Raw genomic sequence first — 16,163 nt, 5'->3', positions numbered from 1 at the left:
AACGTCCGCTTTCCATGCTGGCATGGGTTGGACGGTTTGACTGGGGACTGGTGAGCCATATGGCTGCACCAGGCTCCAATCTGAATATGTAGTGAATTAATGATTGATCTGTTGCAAGTTTATTCCCAGCAACACTATTATTCAGAAATATCTAGTATAGATTTAGAATATATATATCTGTGTGGTAAGAAGTTTGTGTCTCAACACTACATGATTCTGGGTTCAGTCCCACTGCGTGGCACTGTGGGCAAATGTCTTCTACTATAGCCCTGAGTTGAATATTGCCTTGTGAGTGGATTTGGTGGAGGGAAATTGAAAGAAACCTATCATATGTGTGTGTGTGTGTATTTATGTGTTTGTGTGTTTGTCCCCCATTACTGCTTGACAATCAACGTTGGTTTGTTTACACCCCCATAACATTTCGGTAACACACACCAATGGAATAAGTACCAGGCTTAACTAAAAGGAACTGGGGTCAATTTGTTTGACCAAACCCTTCAAGACTGTGCCCCAGCATCACTGTGGTCCAATGACTGAAACAAACTGTAAAAGATAAAAAAGGATAAAGATAATTTTAAGAAACTACAGAGTGTTAATGTTTTAAAATTATTTCAATAAATCTTTACAGTTTCATTCCTTTTAATCCACTTTGCTTATCACCACCCTGCAGAAATAAACATATATTGTTAGTGTAAAAAAGGTTGATTTAACTTCCTTTAAAAAAAAAACTCATCTTTTGTAAAAGAAAAATCATTTTTAGAAAAAATATACCTGACTAATTAACCTTTTATCCATTTCTTCTTGTGTAGGCTCATGCATTAACTTACCTTCGATATCTGCTCAGCCCCAAACCACCACCAGAATTGTTTTCAACAACAAAATTAAAAAGTGGTAAGTTACTTTTAATTTAAACTTCCCCTTCTTACAATACTGCTGTAGGTTGTTTTTTGATTTATATTCTGGTTTGCAGACACACTGTTTAAGAAACATAATTAATTATTACTTTCTTTATGTATTTTGATATTATTTTTATCAGTAATATTTATAGTTTAGATATTGATAGTTTGTCCACTCTGCTGGGTGGTTGGTGTTAGGAAGGGCAAAACAGACACAGAAGTCTGGTGCAGGCTCCTGCCTGGCCAGCTCCTGTCAAACCATCCAGCCCATCCCAGTAAGGAAGGTGGACGTTAAACAATGATGATGATGATAATTTGTACTTGGAAAGGTATCACAGATGCAATCTTTCTAATGTGGCAACTACAGGAGAAATATTTGGCTAAGAGTAAACTATTTATTCTTGGCCTCAGCATGTTATCATATACAGTAATCTAGTGATCACTAAGGAAACTAGGCATTGATAAATGACTTGTGAGAGCAGTGCAAGTTAACATCAAAGACACTGTAACTAAAGAGGGAGTCACCAATGACTTCAGTGAGGAATTCAATATAAGGGTCAAAATCTATCAAGGTTCAGTTCTCAGTCCCCTCCTATTCATCATAGTCCTACAGGCCATCATAGAGGAGTTTAAGACTGGCTGTTCATGGGAACTATATGCTGATGATCTAGTTCTCAGAGCTGAATTTATCGGAGGAATTAGGAAATTCCAGGTGTGGAAGGTAAATCTGGAGTTGAGGGGTCTTAAGGTAAACTTAGCAAAAACAAAAGTTTTAGTGAGCAGGAAAGAAGGCAGGTCCCAGGTACCCCTCAAGGAAATGGCTTTGCTTTAAATGCAGAAAAGGAGTGGGCATAAACTCCATATGTTGCACTCAATATAAGTTAAGGACACGAGATCTAGTGGAATCATAGGCTGAATAGTAAAGAACATAAATTTCATATCCAAAAGATGCACTGGAATAGTATATTCCATGAACACACCAGAAACAGAACCCCTTAATTACCTGAGCATTTCATTAGAAGTAGTTGATAGTTTTTGCTATCTGTGAGATGTCATCAGCAATAGAGGCAGTTGCTTTGAACGTATTTTAGCCAGAGTAAGAGTTTGTTGAAAAAGGTTCAAGGAGCTACTTCTACCACTGCTGACAACAATGGTCTTCTCCCACAAGGTGAAAGCCAGATTGTATGATGCTTGTGTTAGTGCTGCAGTGCTGCATGGAAGTGAGACATGGATTTTGAACACAGAGGACATGAGAAGACTGGAAAGAAATGGAGCAAGCATGCTCTGTTGTAAGTGTGTTGGATGACATAGCATAAGTTTACTGAGAGAAAAATTGGTTATCAGAGAAATCAGATGTGATGTGCAAGAAAGAAGACTGCACTAGTATGGACTGGCTACGTGTTGCTATGGCACAAGCACTAGAGAGGTTGCCTGCAGAAAGACTATCAGATTTTATTAAGTATCAATACACTCATAATTAGCTTGCTTTCATTTACACATGTATGTGTGTGTGTGTACTTGTCCATCCATATTTGTATATTTATCATTTTAATGAGTTAAAATTTATTTAAATGTATGTATATGTATATATATATATATATATATATATATATATATAATTAAAGGTGTTGCTCCAGCTTGGCTGCAGTCAAATGACTGAAACAAATAAAACAATATATATTCTTTTTATTTTCAGATCCTCCGGAAACCTGGGTAGAAGATTGCATTAAACTCTGCTTGTATTTATATCTTGGTCTGTTACCCAGTAATCACAAACTAATTCATGAGTAAGTGTTTGATATTCATTACACAAGATTTCTTCAAGAAGTTTGTTGCTGATTACATGTAATGTTTGTCAAGTGAAGTAAAGATAACTGAAGAAATGATTTTCTTGTTTTTGTCTAGGCTAGCCACTGTATATACAGCGACTTCAGCAGATATCAAAAGAACTATCCTCAGGGTTTTGGAAAATCCAGTATGTTCCTCTTACCTTTTTTTATTTTTTTACCTTTTTTTACCTTTTTTTTTTTATTTTTGTTGTTTTTCAACTATTATTCAAAACACTTTCTATAAACCACAAGCTTATGTATGAAATTTTTTTCATCACGGTGAGTTTTTTTAACTAATTGCCTGTAACAGTTCAAACTTCAAGACTTCTCACTTCATCCTGATGCCTCCACTCTACATGATACACCACATCCATTTTCTTGTAACCTTTTTTTGTTTTGCCATCCGTACTAAATGAATACTCTCCAATAGATTCAGTGACATAGAAGCAGGACTAAATAGGGCACTAGTAACTCTTATAACCTACTTTGCAGTGATGTAAATATTACTACTGCTGCTACTACTACTACTATTACTACTATTAATAATAATAATAATAATAATAATAATAGGTATAATAATAAAATATTCAGACAAATACATAACAAAAACACCAGGACTTACAAATATATATAACATACAGAAAATTGCACTACTGGGTACTGCACACATTCTACGCAAAACACTTTCAATACAGTAAACATAAGAGCACCACAGCAAACCACAGCACATACCCAAGGCGCACAGAGCTGCGCTCGGTAGTGAAGTGAAAGCACGTTATAAAAATAAAACTACTGAACAATAATAATAATAATAATCCTTTCTACTATAGGCACAAAGCCTGAAATTTTCGAAGAGGGGACTAGTCGATTACATCGACCCCAGTGTGTAACTGGTACTTATTTCATCAGCCAGAAAAAGGATGAAAGGCAAAGTCAACCTTGGTGGAATTTGAACTCAGAATGTAAAGACAGATGAAATGCTGCTAAGAATTTTGCCTGGCACGCTAACGATTCTGCTAGCTTGCCTTAATAATAATAATAATAATGAGCACTCAAAGAGCACAAACCTCCACCAAGGCAACACCAATGTCCTCTCAACGATTAGCCAGAAATGATTTTTAAAATGAGAATATCTGAAATTTTCAGAAAGGGGACTAGTTGATTACTTTGACCTTAATACTTAAAGGTACTTATTTTTTCAACCCTGAAAAGGTTGAAAGGCAAAGTCAACCTTGGTGAAATTTGAACTCAGAACATAAAGACCGACGAAATGCTGCTAAGCATTTTGCACGAAATGTTAATGGTTCTGCCAGCTTGTGGCCCTAATGATGATGATAATAATAATAATTATTATTTTAATGGTTCTGATTTATGCACAAGGTTAGCAGTTTTGAGAGGTGGAGTTAGCTGATATCATTGACCCAGTCTTTGACTGGTACTTCATATTATTGACCCCAGAGAGATGAATGGCAAAGTTGACCTCAGCAGTGTTTGAACTCAGAATGCAAGGAGCTGGGAACAAAAACTACATAGTTTATTTTCCAATCTTGTAACAGTTCTGCCAATCCACTATCCTTTAAATAATTTCTTACATAGGTGCAAGGCCAGAATTGGGCAGGAAGGGAGTTGGTCAGTTAACTGGTTCTTCGCTGGTACATTATTTTATTAACCCTGGAGAAATGAAAGACAAAATTGACCTCAGTGGGATTTGAGCTCAGAATGTAATGAGCCAAACTGATGCCTGACAATTCTGCTACTCCACCAATGTAGTCGTAGTAGTAGTAATCTTTGATAAAATTGAAACTTTGTAAAATATTGTTGTCTATGTTTGTATGTATCATCATCATCATCATCGTTTAACGTCCGCTTTCCATGCTAGCATGGGTTGGACGATTTGACTGAGGACTGGTGCAACCGGATGGCAACACCAGGTTCCAATCTAATTTGGCAGAGTTTCTACAGCTGGATGCCCTTCCTAACGCCAACCACTCAGAGAGTGTAGTGGGTGCTTTTACGTGTCACCCGCACGAAAACGGCCACGCTCGAAATGGTGTCTTTTATGTGCCACCCGCACAAGAGCCAGTCCGGGGCACTGGCAACGATCTCGCTCGAAAACCCTACAAGGCCAGTCAGGCGGTACTGGCAACGGTCACGCTCAGGATGGTACATCTTATGTGCCACCCGCACAAGAGCCAGTCCAGGGGCTCTGGCAACGATCTCGTGTATATATATATATACACACACACACACACACACACACACACACACACACACACACACACACACACACACACACACATACACATGAGGAGGTGCTGAAAAGTTCCTGGCTTTGGGTAGAAGACAATACAAGAGGATCAGTTAATTATGGTTTTATTCAACATGTTCCCCTCTCAGATTCACACACTTATTGCAGTGGTCCTTCAGTTTTTGTAAGCTCTGTAAAAGAACTTCAAAAGTTGGGCCTTCAGCCTGGCCTTTTGCAATACCCTTAAAGCCAGGAACTGTTCAGAACCCCTCAATATATATATATATATATATATATTAAAATTATGAACAAGAGTATCTAAGAGATATGACCATGCTTGAAATAGCAGTCAAAACCTGGTTTCAAGCATGGTGGTATTTCTTGGATACCCTTCTTTATAATTTTAATAATTATTATAACCTATAAGGTTTTTTCTTCCCATGCTGCCACTAGATTTGACTGCTATTTAAAATAATGATCTTAACCTTATATATATGTATATATATATATATATATATATATATATATATATATATATATATATATACACACACACACAGACACACATACATATATGTGTGTGTGTGTTATGATATGTTAATTGAAATTATCATTTTTTTACTTTTAGGTTCGTGGAATGGGCATGGACTCTCCTGAACTGTTGCTTTTAGTTGAAAATTGTCCAAAAGGAGCAGAGACCCTTGTTACAAGAGTAATCCATATCCTCACTGATAAAAGTAAGAATTTGATAAATATTTTAAAGTTGAATTTGTATTATTTCTGTTTGCTTCTTGGCTTTATGTTATTATGGATTCTTGTTTCAGTGTTAGATTTAACATTTCCTAAATTGTTCTTTGTTCACTATTCACAGAACTCTAATAAATTCTCACTAGACAACAAATTTGACCACCACAACTAATTTTTTCATCTAACAAGATCTTTTGACTGCTTTCAATATATCATCATCATCATCATCATCATCGTTTAACGTCCGCTTTCCATGCTAGCATGGGTTGGACGATTTGACTGAGGACTGGTGCAACCGGATGGCAACACCAGGCTCCAATCTAATTTGGCAGAGTTTCTACAGCTGGATGCCCTTTCTAACGCCAACCACTCAGAGAGTGTAGTGGGTGCTTTTACGTGTCACCCGCACGAAAACGGCCACGCTCGAAATGGTGTCTTTTATGTGCCACCCGCACAAGAGCCAGTCCAGGGGCACTGGCAATGATCTCACTTGGCTTGCCGGGTCTTCTCACGCACAGCACATTTCCAAAGGTCTCGGTCAGTAGTCATCGCCTCGGTGAGGCCCAATGTTCGAAGGTCTTGCCTCACCACCTCAGCCCAGGTATTCCTGGGCCTACCTCTTCCACGGGTTCCCTCAACTGTTAGGGAGTGGCACTTTTTCACGCAGCTATCCTCATTCATTCTCACCACATGTCCAAACCAGCGCAATCGTCTCTCTTGCACACCACTACTGACGCTTCTTATGTTCAGCTTTTCTCTCAAGATACTTACACTCTGACGGGTACAAAAATAATTTCCTTGATTTTGTTGTCTTTTAGGTGTTCCTTCTCCTGAGCTGGTTGAACGAGTCCGAGATCTTTATCATAAAAGAGTTCCAGATGTTCGTTTCTTAATACCTGTGCTCACTGGATTACGAAAGGTAAATTTATTTCCACTAATTAGCTTTATTCTTGTTACAAGATGACATGAGATTTGGTCCCATAATTATGATTATGTCTTGCATAATGTGTTCTGGACAAGACAACCCTCTTCTTGAATGGTTTAACTAGGGCAGGATTTGTAAATGAAACAACTCCACCATAAGTAAAAACTAGCTTTTGAATTTTGTTGTCTAAAAGCATCCACACTTTCAGATGATCATATCAATAAAATTGCAAGTATAATGTACCTAGGTATATTATTAAGTGCTGTCTTTTTGGGAGAATTAGAATTTTATAGATATAAAATGAGGCCATGGAACCATGGGTGATAAAATTTGTTTCCAGCATTAATATTTAAATATAGACATTAGAATGGCAAATAAAAGGAAATGAATGCTTATTGCATTGTTATAAAATTCTATAAATGAATTTACTAAACAAGAGTTGTGAATTTATTTATACTAGTTTATATTTCATCTCACTTTTCCCTTTCATAGGACAGTTTTAAAAATCTTTGTTATAAACAAGAAGTAGGATTGGAAATTCTATTTCACATAATTATGAATAGAAAAGAATATAATCAAATAAACAGATTTCATTCTGATTTTTATGAAAACAAAAAATTTTTATATTTGGATAAATGGCGCTAGACTATGGAATACATGGTCATTAGTTCAAGCCTCTCTACTAATCGTTATATTGTGTTCATAAACATAGTATATAATTCCCTTGCTTCATCCAGTAAACCCGAATAACGAAAACAACTCCCACTCCTACATAACAGTTGTTGTTAGTAGAAGAAAGAGCGTCTAACTGTAAATTTAAAGAAAATCACCTTGTTTATATAAGCATAGGAAAGGATGTAAAACTGGTGGGAAGGCCATTATTTGGCTGCAGATGAGGAATGACGAGGGGCATTACCAAAAATGTCATAATCAAAAACAAATTAACATTTTAACAGACCTTATAGCTTTATTTCTGCTAACTATCCTTCAATCAAATAAAGATCTCTTTATAAATGGTCTGACCTTTTAACTGTTTGACCAAAAGATAAACATTCTGGATGAATTTCAAATGACAAGTAGAGGGAGTTTTTTTTTTTTTGTATGTATCGTGCAAGGGTTCTAACTGCATGCCTTTGTCATTTTGTTTTTCTACAGTAACTGCTGTGAAGTACTACACTGCTTTTCTCTTAATTAGTTTACATGTGAAATATTGATCAGTTAACTGGCAGTACACGGCATTGATTTAATGTCTTTTAGTATTGATGTGAAAAATTCCTTCATTGTTCTACAAAATATTAATCCATACATACCATATTGGTTTTCTGGGTTTGTTAAATATTGACCATTGTGTCTGCAACCATACTTTATTCAAATTAATATTTGATTAAGCTTGATCAATTTACTTTCATATGTCTGGAATACAAATCACAATGGCTCTATGTTCCATTCAAAGACAGATTTTTGTTAACATTCTCAACGTTTATAAAATCAATTTTCTAAGTATTAAATTATTACTGTATCTTCCAGAAAGAGGTTTTGGCTGCTTTACCCAAACTGATTAGATTAAATCCAATTGTTGTAAAGGAAGTTTTTAACAGATTACTTGGCCATGGTAAGTTATTGATCTTTTAATTGTTATTCTTAACTGGAAACCAATTTATAGTTAATTTTTTTCTGATGATGTTAAAAATGATGATGATTACTCCATTCTAACAGTGTAATATTTTACTATCAACCCTTTTGATACCAAACTGCCTGTGTTTTAAAGTGACCTCATGTAAAACCTCTTCTCAAAATTTCATGTTAATTTATGTTTCAGACACCTACTGAATAATAAAAAAGTTATTTTACTAAATTCTTCATTATTTTCAAACCTAACCGAAACAAAGGTAGTGAATTTCAACAGAAATATGGTAACAAAAGGGTTGAAGAAATGAATACTGTGTTATCATTGAGTATCTTCATCACCGTATTGATAATCCTGCAAACAAGTACTAGGACTTATTACCAGGGTTTGCAACATTTCAGCAAAATTCACCAATTCATTATTCCATGCTCCGATATGAAAAGGCTTAACTCTTTCGTTACTGTTTTTATTTTGAGATGCTCTATGTTTCTTTCAATTACTTTAAATATAACACAGAATTTAGTAAAACAACTTAGTTATCATTCAGCTAGTGCTAGGAACATAAATTGTGACTAAGGTTTGGTGGAAGATTTTAATTCAAAACTTATGAAAACAAGACATTTATACTCAGAGCCAGAGCAGGTTTCAGCCGGGTTGGTAACGAAAGGGTTAAATGAACCATCGACACACCTCTTCTTCCTAGACTAAGAAGCAGTTTAAATTCTGATCACTCTATTTCTAATTATTGAATCATTTTAAGGGTATGTTAAAATGGTAACGGTATGTATCTCCAATCATATATGTTTATATTTTATTGTAGCCAATGCTGATGCTTCTTACACCTCACCGTTGACTCCAGCTGAGCTTTTGATAGCTTTACATAACATTGATCCTACAAAATGCGATATGAAGACCATCATCAAAGGTATGCATTAAATTGATTTACTGCTTTTCATTTTGTTTTTAGTATTTAAGGTTTAGTAAGGCAGGAAGCTGGTAGAACCATTAGCACACCAGACTAAATGCTTAGGGGCATTTTGTCTGTCATAATGTTCTGAGGTTGACTTTGCCTTTCATCTTTTCAGGGTCGATAAAATATATACCAGTTGAGTACTGGGGGTCAATGTAATCAACTTACCCGTCCCTCAAAATTGCTGGCCTTGTGCCAAAATTTGAAACCAATATTTAGATTTTTAAATTTGCTAAAAAAGTGAATATTAGATTTTTAAATTTGCTAAATTGATCTTAAATACAGAATAAAATTAAGACTAAAAGAATTCATCTAATTTTTCAGTTTTTTTAAAAATTCGATTTCTTTCTTTACTGTCTGCTGCTAGTATCTCAATTCTCTCTTGAGCCAGTGTTACATAAAAAGCACTATTTGAGTGTGGCTGATGCCAGTGCTGCCTGACTGGCCCCCGTGCCAGTGGCATGTGACAAGCACCAATTGAACAGGCTTGATATCAGTGCTGCCTGACTGGCTCCTGTGCTGGTGGCATGTAAAAAGCACCATTCAAGCATGGTCAATGCCAGTGCCGCCTGACTGGCTCCTATGCCATCATCATCATCATCGTTTAACGTCCGCTTTCCATGCTAGCATGGGTTGGACGATTTGACTGAGGACTGGTGAAACCGGATGGCAACACCAGCCTCCAATCTGATTTGGCACAGTTTCTACAGCTGGATGCCCTTCCTAACGCCAACCACTCAGAGAGTGTAGTGGGTGCTTTTACGTGTCACCCGCACGAAAGATGCCAGTGGTATGGAAAAAGCACCATTCAAGTATGGTCGATGCCAGTATCGCCTGACATGCTGGTAGCATGTAAAAAGCACCCACTAACTCTTGGAGTGGTTTTAGGAAGGGCATCCTGCTGTAGAAACCTTGCCAGATCAGATTGGAGCCTGGTGCAACCTCCTGGTGCAACCTCCTGGTGCAACCTCCTGGTTTGCCAGTCCTCTGTCAAACAGCCCAGCCCATGCCAGCATGGATAGTGGACGTTAAACAATGATGATTATTTGTTACAATTCATATCAAATAACTGATCAACAGTGTTGTCATCTTTTACAAATAGACTGGAGAATATTTCTTCCAAAATGACAATCTTTTATGTTGTTGTTTTAATCGTTTATATTTTGTTTCTTGTAGCTACCAATTTATGTTTTAGTGAGAAAAATGTTTACACCCAGGAGGTTTTGGCTGTAGTAATGCAGCAGTTGATGGAATTGAACCCTCTTCCCACTCTTCTGATGAGAACAGTTCTGCAGTCTTTATCCATGTATCCACGTCTCATTGGATTTGTGATGAACATTTTACAAAGACTTATCACCAAACAGGTACCACTACACCGTTGATTATCATAACGTCTTGTCTTTTTCTATCTTGATACATTGTTTTTCATTCTGCACAAACTAGTGTTGTGTGGTTTACCTTTTAACTGTCTTTGTTTTTCAACTTAAGTTACACATTTATATCATAATGCATCATCATCATCATCATCATGCCCACTTTTCCATGCTTGCATGGGTCACATGGTATTCATTGAAGCAGTTTTTCTATGGCTGGATACTCTTCCTGTCACCAACTCTCATCTGTTTTCAGGCAAAATTATATTTCAGCATGACTGGACATCTTTTCATTGAAAATTGGCAACAAATGAAACTGCTTTTAGAATGATGACACTCTCTTATAACTGCCATGTGATGTCAAGACAAAGAAATACAAACACACATACACCCACATATATGATGGGCTTCTTTCAGCTTCTGTTTACCAAATCTACTTTAAAGACTTTGGTTGGCCCTGGACTATCATAGAAGGCACTCGCCCAAGCTGCCATGCACTGGAATTGAACCCCAAACTAAGAAGAAAACATCTTAACCACACAACCATGTCTGTACCTACTGTTAGGAAGTATTTTAGTTAAAAAAAATTTACTCAGTGACTTGAATGCATTTATTTGTTTTATTTACAGGTGTGGAAGCAAAAAAGAGTTTGGGAAGGTTTTATTCGATGTTGTCAAAGAACTAAGACACAATCATTTCAAGTACTTCTGCAACTTCCAGCACCACAACTTCGTAATGTCTTTGAAATTAGCCCAGACTTGCGTGAACCACTTTTCCACCATGTTCAGTCTTTTACTCCACATCAGGTAAGATTACAAACCAAAACATTAAATTCTTTTGACACAACTTAAAAATGACACCAAATGCATTGCTTCTTATCTTTTGTTGTCATTAATTATAGTGATATGAAATAATCACTCACAACCACTCACACACACACACACACACACACACACACACACACACACAGAGGGCCTCTTTAAAGTTCCTTCTACTAAATTGTATTCATAAGGCATATTTGTCAACCTGACTCTTGCCCATAGTGTCATGTGGTTGGAAGTGAATTTCTTAATCACACAGTAATGCCTGTTCAAGCCATCATTTGTGGGCTGACAGGGTTGGAATTACTCAAAAAGCCATTGGGGTTCACTTTTATTACTGTGCATTTCCACACTATCCATAAAGTAATATTTGCTTAATCTTGTATATGTCTGTGAGTGCATGATACAGAACAAGAAATTTAGCACTTTTTTTTATAGTTTTATAAACTATACATATAGCACTAAATATAAAATAAAACAAAAAGAATTTAAAAAAAAAAAGGATATCGATTCATACCTGTACAAATACAAAGAAAATTGAATATCTGAAGAAAGAACAGAAAAAAAAATAATTTCACAAAAGGTCGATGTGGTCCAGTTGGACCCCAATGACCATTATTTTATGCTATAACATCCATATGACTGGAAATTTTTAACTCAAAATTTGTATGTGCATACGTAAACTGTTGACAATAAAAGTCATGAGATATAAAATCATTTAAATAAAAAATGTAAAAATTGCATAACTTTTAAAATTTGCTGGGGTCCCAAGAGACCCTGCTGACCTATGAAGGGTTAAAATCTTAAAATTTATTTAAGAACTTTTGTTTAGTTGATGAAATGCTGTATTGGTGTTTAAGTTTGAGGCTGTAGTCAGCTGCCATTTAAGCAACCCCAACTCTTTAACTGGTATTTAGTTTGTTTTTCTTCTGTGGTAGATAAAGTTGAATTTGACAGTGTGTGAGTCCAGAACTAAATTCTGCAATGCATTTAGCCTGATATTGTTTCTGCTGTTAGACCACCTATTAACTAATGCTAATGTATTATGCTTCAGGTTAATTGTGGCATCATAAGTTTATTAATTAATTAATTTTCTTAAAAAATGTTTTTATTGCAGAGGGCTCATATACCTAAAGTGATTATGAATGTGTTGGAGAAAGACCCACTTGAACAGGTGAAGGCTGCTGAAAAGCTAGAGAAAGAGAAAAGAGAAAATTCTGTTGTGGTATGTATTGGTTCAAACCAAAGCTGAGGTTTTATTGTCACTGTTCCAGCAACTTTGATGAAGTCTGCTTTGTTGAAGATCTATGATAATACTGAGCCATATCTAGAGTTGTGTCATTTACTTGCTGAAATCAATTAAAATAACAAGTCATTAATCTAATATCTTATTATCACAAAAGTATTTCTAATTGGATTGACACTCATTACATTAAATATATTAACACTAACTAAAGAAAAAAGTGTTTATAAGATTAGCTTTTTTAAAGTTTACCTTCCAAAAGTAATGTATTTTTTGTTTGAACAAGTATTTTTTTGGATAGATTTTTGTGCATTTTGTTTTTATAGTTTAATAAAAAAAACCATATCTTTTCATATGTAAGTTCTCTTGGCAATATACCTTCTGTATCTAAAGAACATATTTCTTGAGACTGTTTCTCATTGATGAATTATAAAGATACAACCTAGAAAACTTTACCCTAACCTACATTTTTGACAATTGAAGCCCCGCTTCCTTTTAAAGTGTTCAGATTTCAGAAAGATATAGAAAAGTGAGATTGTAATTATTTTAATGCAGTTCCTATATAATCTGATAATAGATAGGCAAAAGGGATTGTGCTTTGGTTAAGGAAAATGTGTGTATGTATTATATAGGGCCTCTGTCAGTCAAGTCTGACCATGCATCTATAAATGTATGTGTAAACCTGAACAAGATAATTTTGAGGAATACTGGCAGTTGCTCAGGTACAACAGTACCTTCTCTCCATAATATGGATGTTTCTCTAAGAGAAAGGCCAGCAACTTGGGTTGATACAACTTCGCACCAATGTTGTTGCAATAGAGACAGGACAAGTATCCCAAAGCAACTTGCTCAACCCTCTAACTGCTCTGCCAATCCACTACCATGGATTGATATTATTTCTATCTAAAGGTGACCTCTGTGGGATTTGAACTCTGAGAACAGAGGATCAGAACAAATACTACGAGGTATTCTAACCAGTGCTCTAATGACTTTCACTGGTTAAAGAAATTATAATTGATATAAATCTATTCTTTTCACAAACTTACTCTGCATAAATGTATATTCAGACACTTTAACATATATTTCTACAACAGATGATGTCTTATTTGTAATTTGATTAATATTCCACATAAGTAATAGAATGACTAGTTTACTACAATAATAATCTTCTGCTTGGTCAATGCATTTAACCCTTTAGCATTCAGATTATTCTGTTAAACGTGACGCTTATTTATTCACATTGTTTTGAATTGATCCTCCATTATCTTATAGCTCGAAGATTTTGATGTGACTTTTTACTTCGAAGATGATATTGTAGAGTAAGGTGTAAGAGGTTAGATCTGGCCAGTGTTCACATAAAACAGGTTGAATACTTGGACCAGATATAGCCAGCTTAATTGCTAAAAAGCTAAACACTATTTAGCATTCTCTACTCAATTAAAATTAGATAAAGGATCAAATATAAATTTCTAGAAGGTCTCATTGTTATGGAAGTTGAAGACATTGTTTGTCCATCTAAAATCTTATCAATTTTTTGGTGATTTTTATTCCTTTTTTCAATTTTCTGATAAATTCTAGATAAAAGTGCCAACAGTTGAAGGTACAGACACTGCCACACCAAATCAACCAACTGAGTCCACAGCTCCTGAAAGTCAACCTAAAGCCACCGAAGAGAAACCTAATGATGAGGAATCACAGAATCTACCTTTGCCATTAGCTGTAGTTTCTGTTCCTCTGCTTACTCAGCCCAGTAGTGTTCCATCACAACAGTTTCCAAAGACCCAAACAACTTCGGAAGTTCCTCAAGAAATTGAAACACTTTCAACTCCTGCTGTGGTTCATGAAAAAGAAGTTGAAGACGATGACAAAGATCATACAGCTCAGCCCGGTGCCAAAAACAACACAGTGCCATCGGTGCCATCATCACATCGCAGTAATTCACCATCTCCATCTCAACATCCAACTTTGTTGACTTTAACAGAAGGCGGTACCGACTAGATTTTCATATTGGAAACGGTTTCATATGTACATTTAATTACACCCACTGTAAGCTATTTACTGAATTGTTGAAGTATGAAATTAAATCTTTTTTGTACAAATAAATAACTGGTTCAGTGTTTTCACTTTCTTAATGTAACAGCATAGAATCACATTTGGCCAGTTTGATAAGGTCCCAGCTTACCAACCTAAATACCAACAGTTCATATGTTGGCTTTGCATTAATACTCTTGGGCAAGAAACTTGGCTTCTACTGGCCTACTTCTCCTAATCATAACTGTCACCTGTTAGCATCACTTTTCACCATAATAAGCAAGAGTGCCATATAATTAACAAGTACAGGTGACTCTACTGATTTTCCAGTGACTGATGATTTGGTACCTCTTTTAATCCAGACATAATTATGTGTGGTCACTTAGATTTCTCCTGGCCATTATTGATAATAATTTTGCTATCAAGTCTTTTTAACATGACTGAAGTTGTTGACAGAATGTAGGATATGAAAGCTTTATTTTTTTTTGTTTTCATTCATATTCACTAGATACATTAAAAAAAGAAATTCCCTGTGGTATGGTTTTTATTGAAATGTTTTGTTGTTTGTGTTCGTTATTTGGTAGAAATCCTTTTCCAACAGAAATTGATTTTATCTTTCAGTTGGAGTTATTTGATTGTATTACTCATGTTTTTCAGTACGCTAGTAATATACACACACACACACACACACATAATTAATGAAAGAGACAGAAGGTGGAAGATACGAGAATCTTTATTGATCACTAAAATCTATTTGAGCCATCTAACATTGATTCCTCACAGGTGGGATACTTGACTGGTTGAGGTGTATCCCTCGGTGTAGATGTGTCTCTTCAGAAGATCCATCAAGCCAAGTAAGATTGTAATCATGTCCAATGCCAGTGTCACGTAACTGGCCTGTTAAAAGCACCCGTCAAACGTTGGGCAATATGCTGTGCTTGTGAAGACCTTTCGAACCGAATAAAATCATAGTCGTAGCCGATGCCAGTGCCATCTGACTGGCACCCATGCCGGTGGCACATAAAAGGCACTGTTCGAGCATAGGGCCTCATAGCGGCAGTGACAGGTGACCGAGACCTTTAGCAATATACCATGCTTGTGTAGACCTGTCAAGTGAGACCGTAGCTGTGGTCGAGGTCAGTGGCACCTGTGCCAGTGGAACGTACAAAACACCCACTACACTCTCAGAGTGGTTGGCGTTAGGAAGGGTATTCAGCTGTAGAAACCTTACCAAATCAGATCGGAACCTGGTGCAGTTCCCCGGCTTACCAGTTTTTCAATCAAACTGTCCAACCCATGCCAGCATGGAAAATAGGTGTTAAAGGATGCTGATGATGATCTTGTTAAAATAAACTTTGTTTCGCACAACTTATTTCTAGATGTTTTCTTCTTGGCCTTCATATATAGAAATGGAAAATTAAGGGATACAAGCATCATTCTTATAGAAGATCCT

The 16,163-nt window shown here is 36.0% G+C and overlaps 1 protein-coding gene across 1 annotated transcript in view; it reads left to right on the top strand.

The window, feature by feature from the left end:
• LOC106875137 (symplekin) overlaps positions 1-14,782 on the top strand; it is a 40,950-nt gene extending 26,168 nt beyond the window's left edge. Inside the window, exons 22-32 of the mRNA XM_089354345.1 lie at positions 810-891; positions 2,593-2,683; positions 2,802-2,871; positions 5,602-5,710; positions 6,539-6,639; positions 8,173-8,257; positions 9,093-9,197; positions 10,419-10,606; positions 11,245-11,421; positions 12,554-12,661; positions 14,258-14,782. Of these exons, the coding sequence (XP_089210471.1) occupies positions 810-891; positions 2,593-2,683; positions 2,802-2,871; positions 5,602-5,710; positions 6,539-6,639; positions 8,173-8,257; positions 9,093-9,197; positions 10,419-10,606; positions 11,245-11,421; positions 12,554-12,661; positions 14,258-14,677 (1,536 nt within the window). The 3' untranslated portion in view covers positions 14,678-14,782. The remainder of the gene's footprint in view (positions 1-809; positions 892-2,592; positions 2,684-2,801; positions 2,872-5,601; positions 5,711-6,538; positions 6,640-8,172; positions 8,258-9,092; positions 9,198-10,418; positions 10,607-11,244; positions 11,422-12,553; positions 12,662-14,257) is intronic.
• Positions 14,783-16,163: the final 1,381 nt, after the last annotated feature.

The sequence above is a fragment of the Octopus bimaculoides genome, chromosome 6 (genome assembly GCF_046866305.1).
Source record: "Octopus bimaculoides isolate indiv1 chromosome 6, ASM4686630v1, whole genome shotgun sequence".
Classification (NCBI taxonomy): domain Eukaryota; kingdom Metazoa; phylum Mollusca; class Cephalopoda; order Octopoda; family Octopodidae; genus Octopus; species Octopus bimaculoides.
Note: the sequence above shows the minus strand (reverse complement) of the source record. Positions and strands in the feature narration are given on the sequence as shown.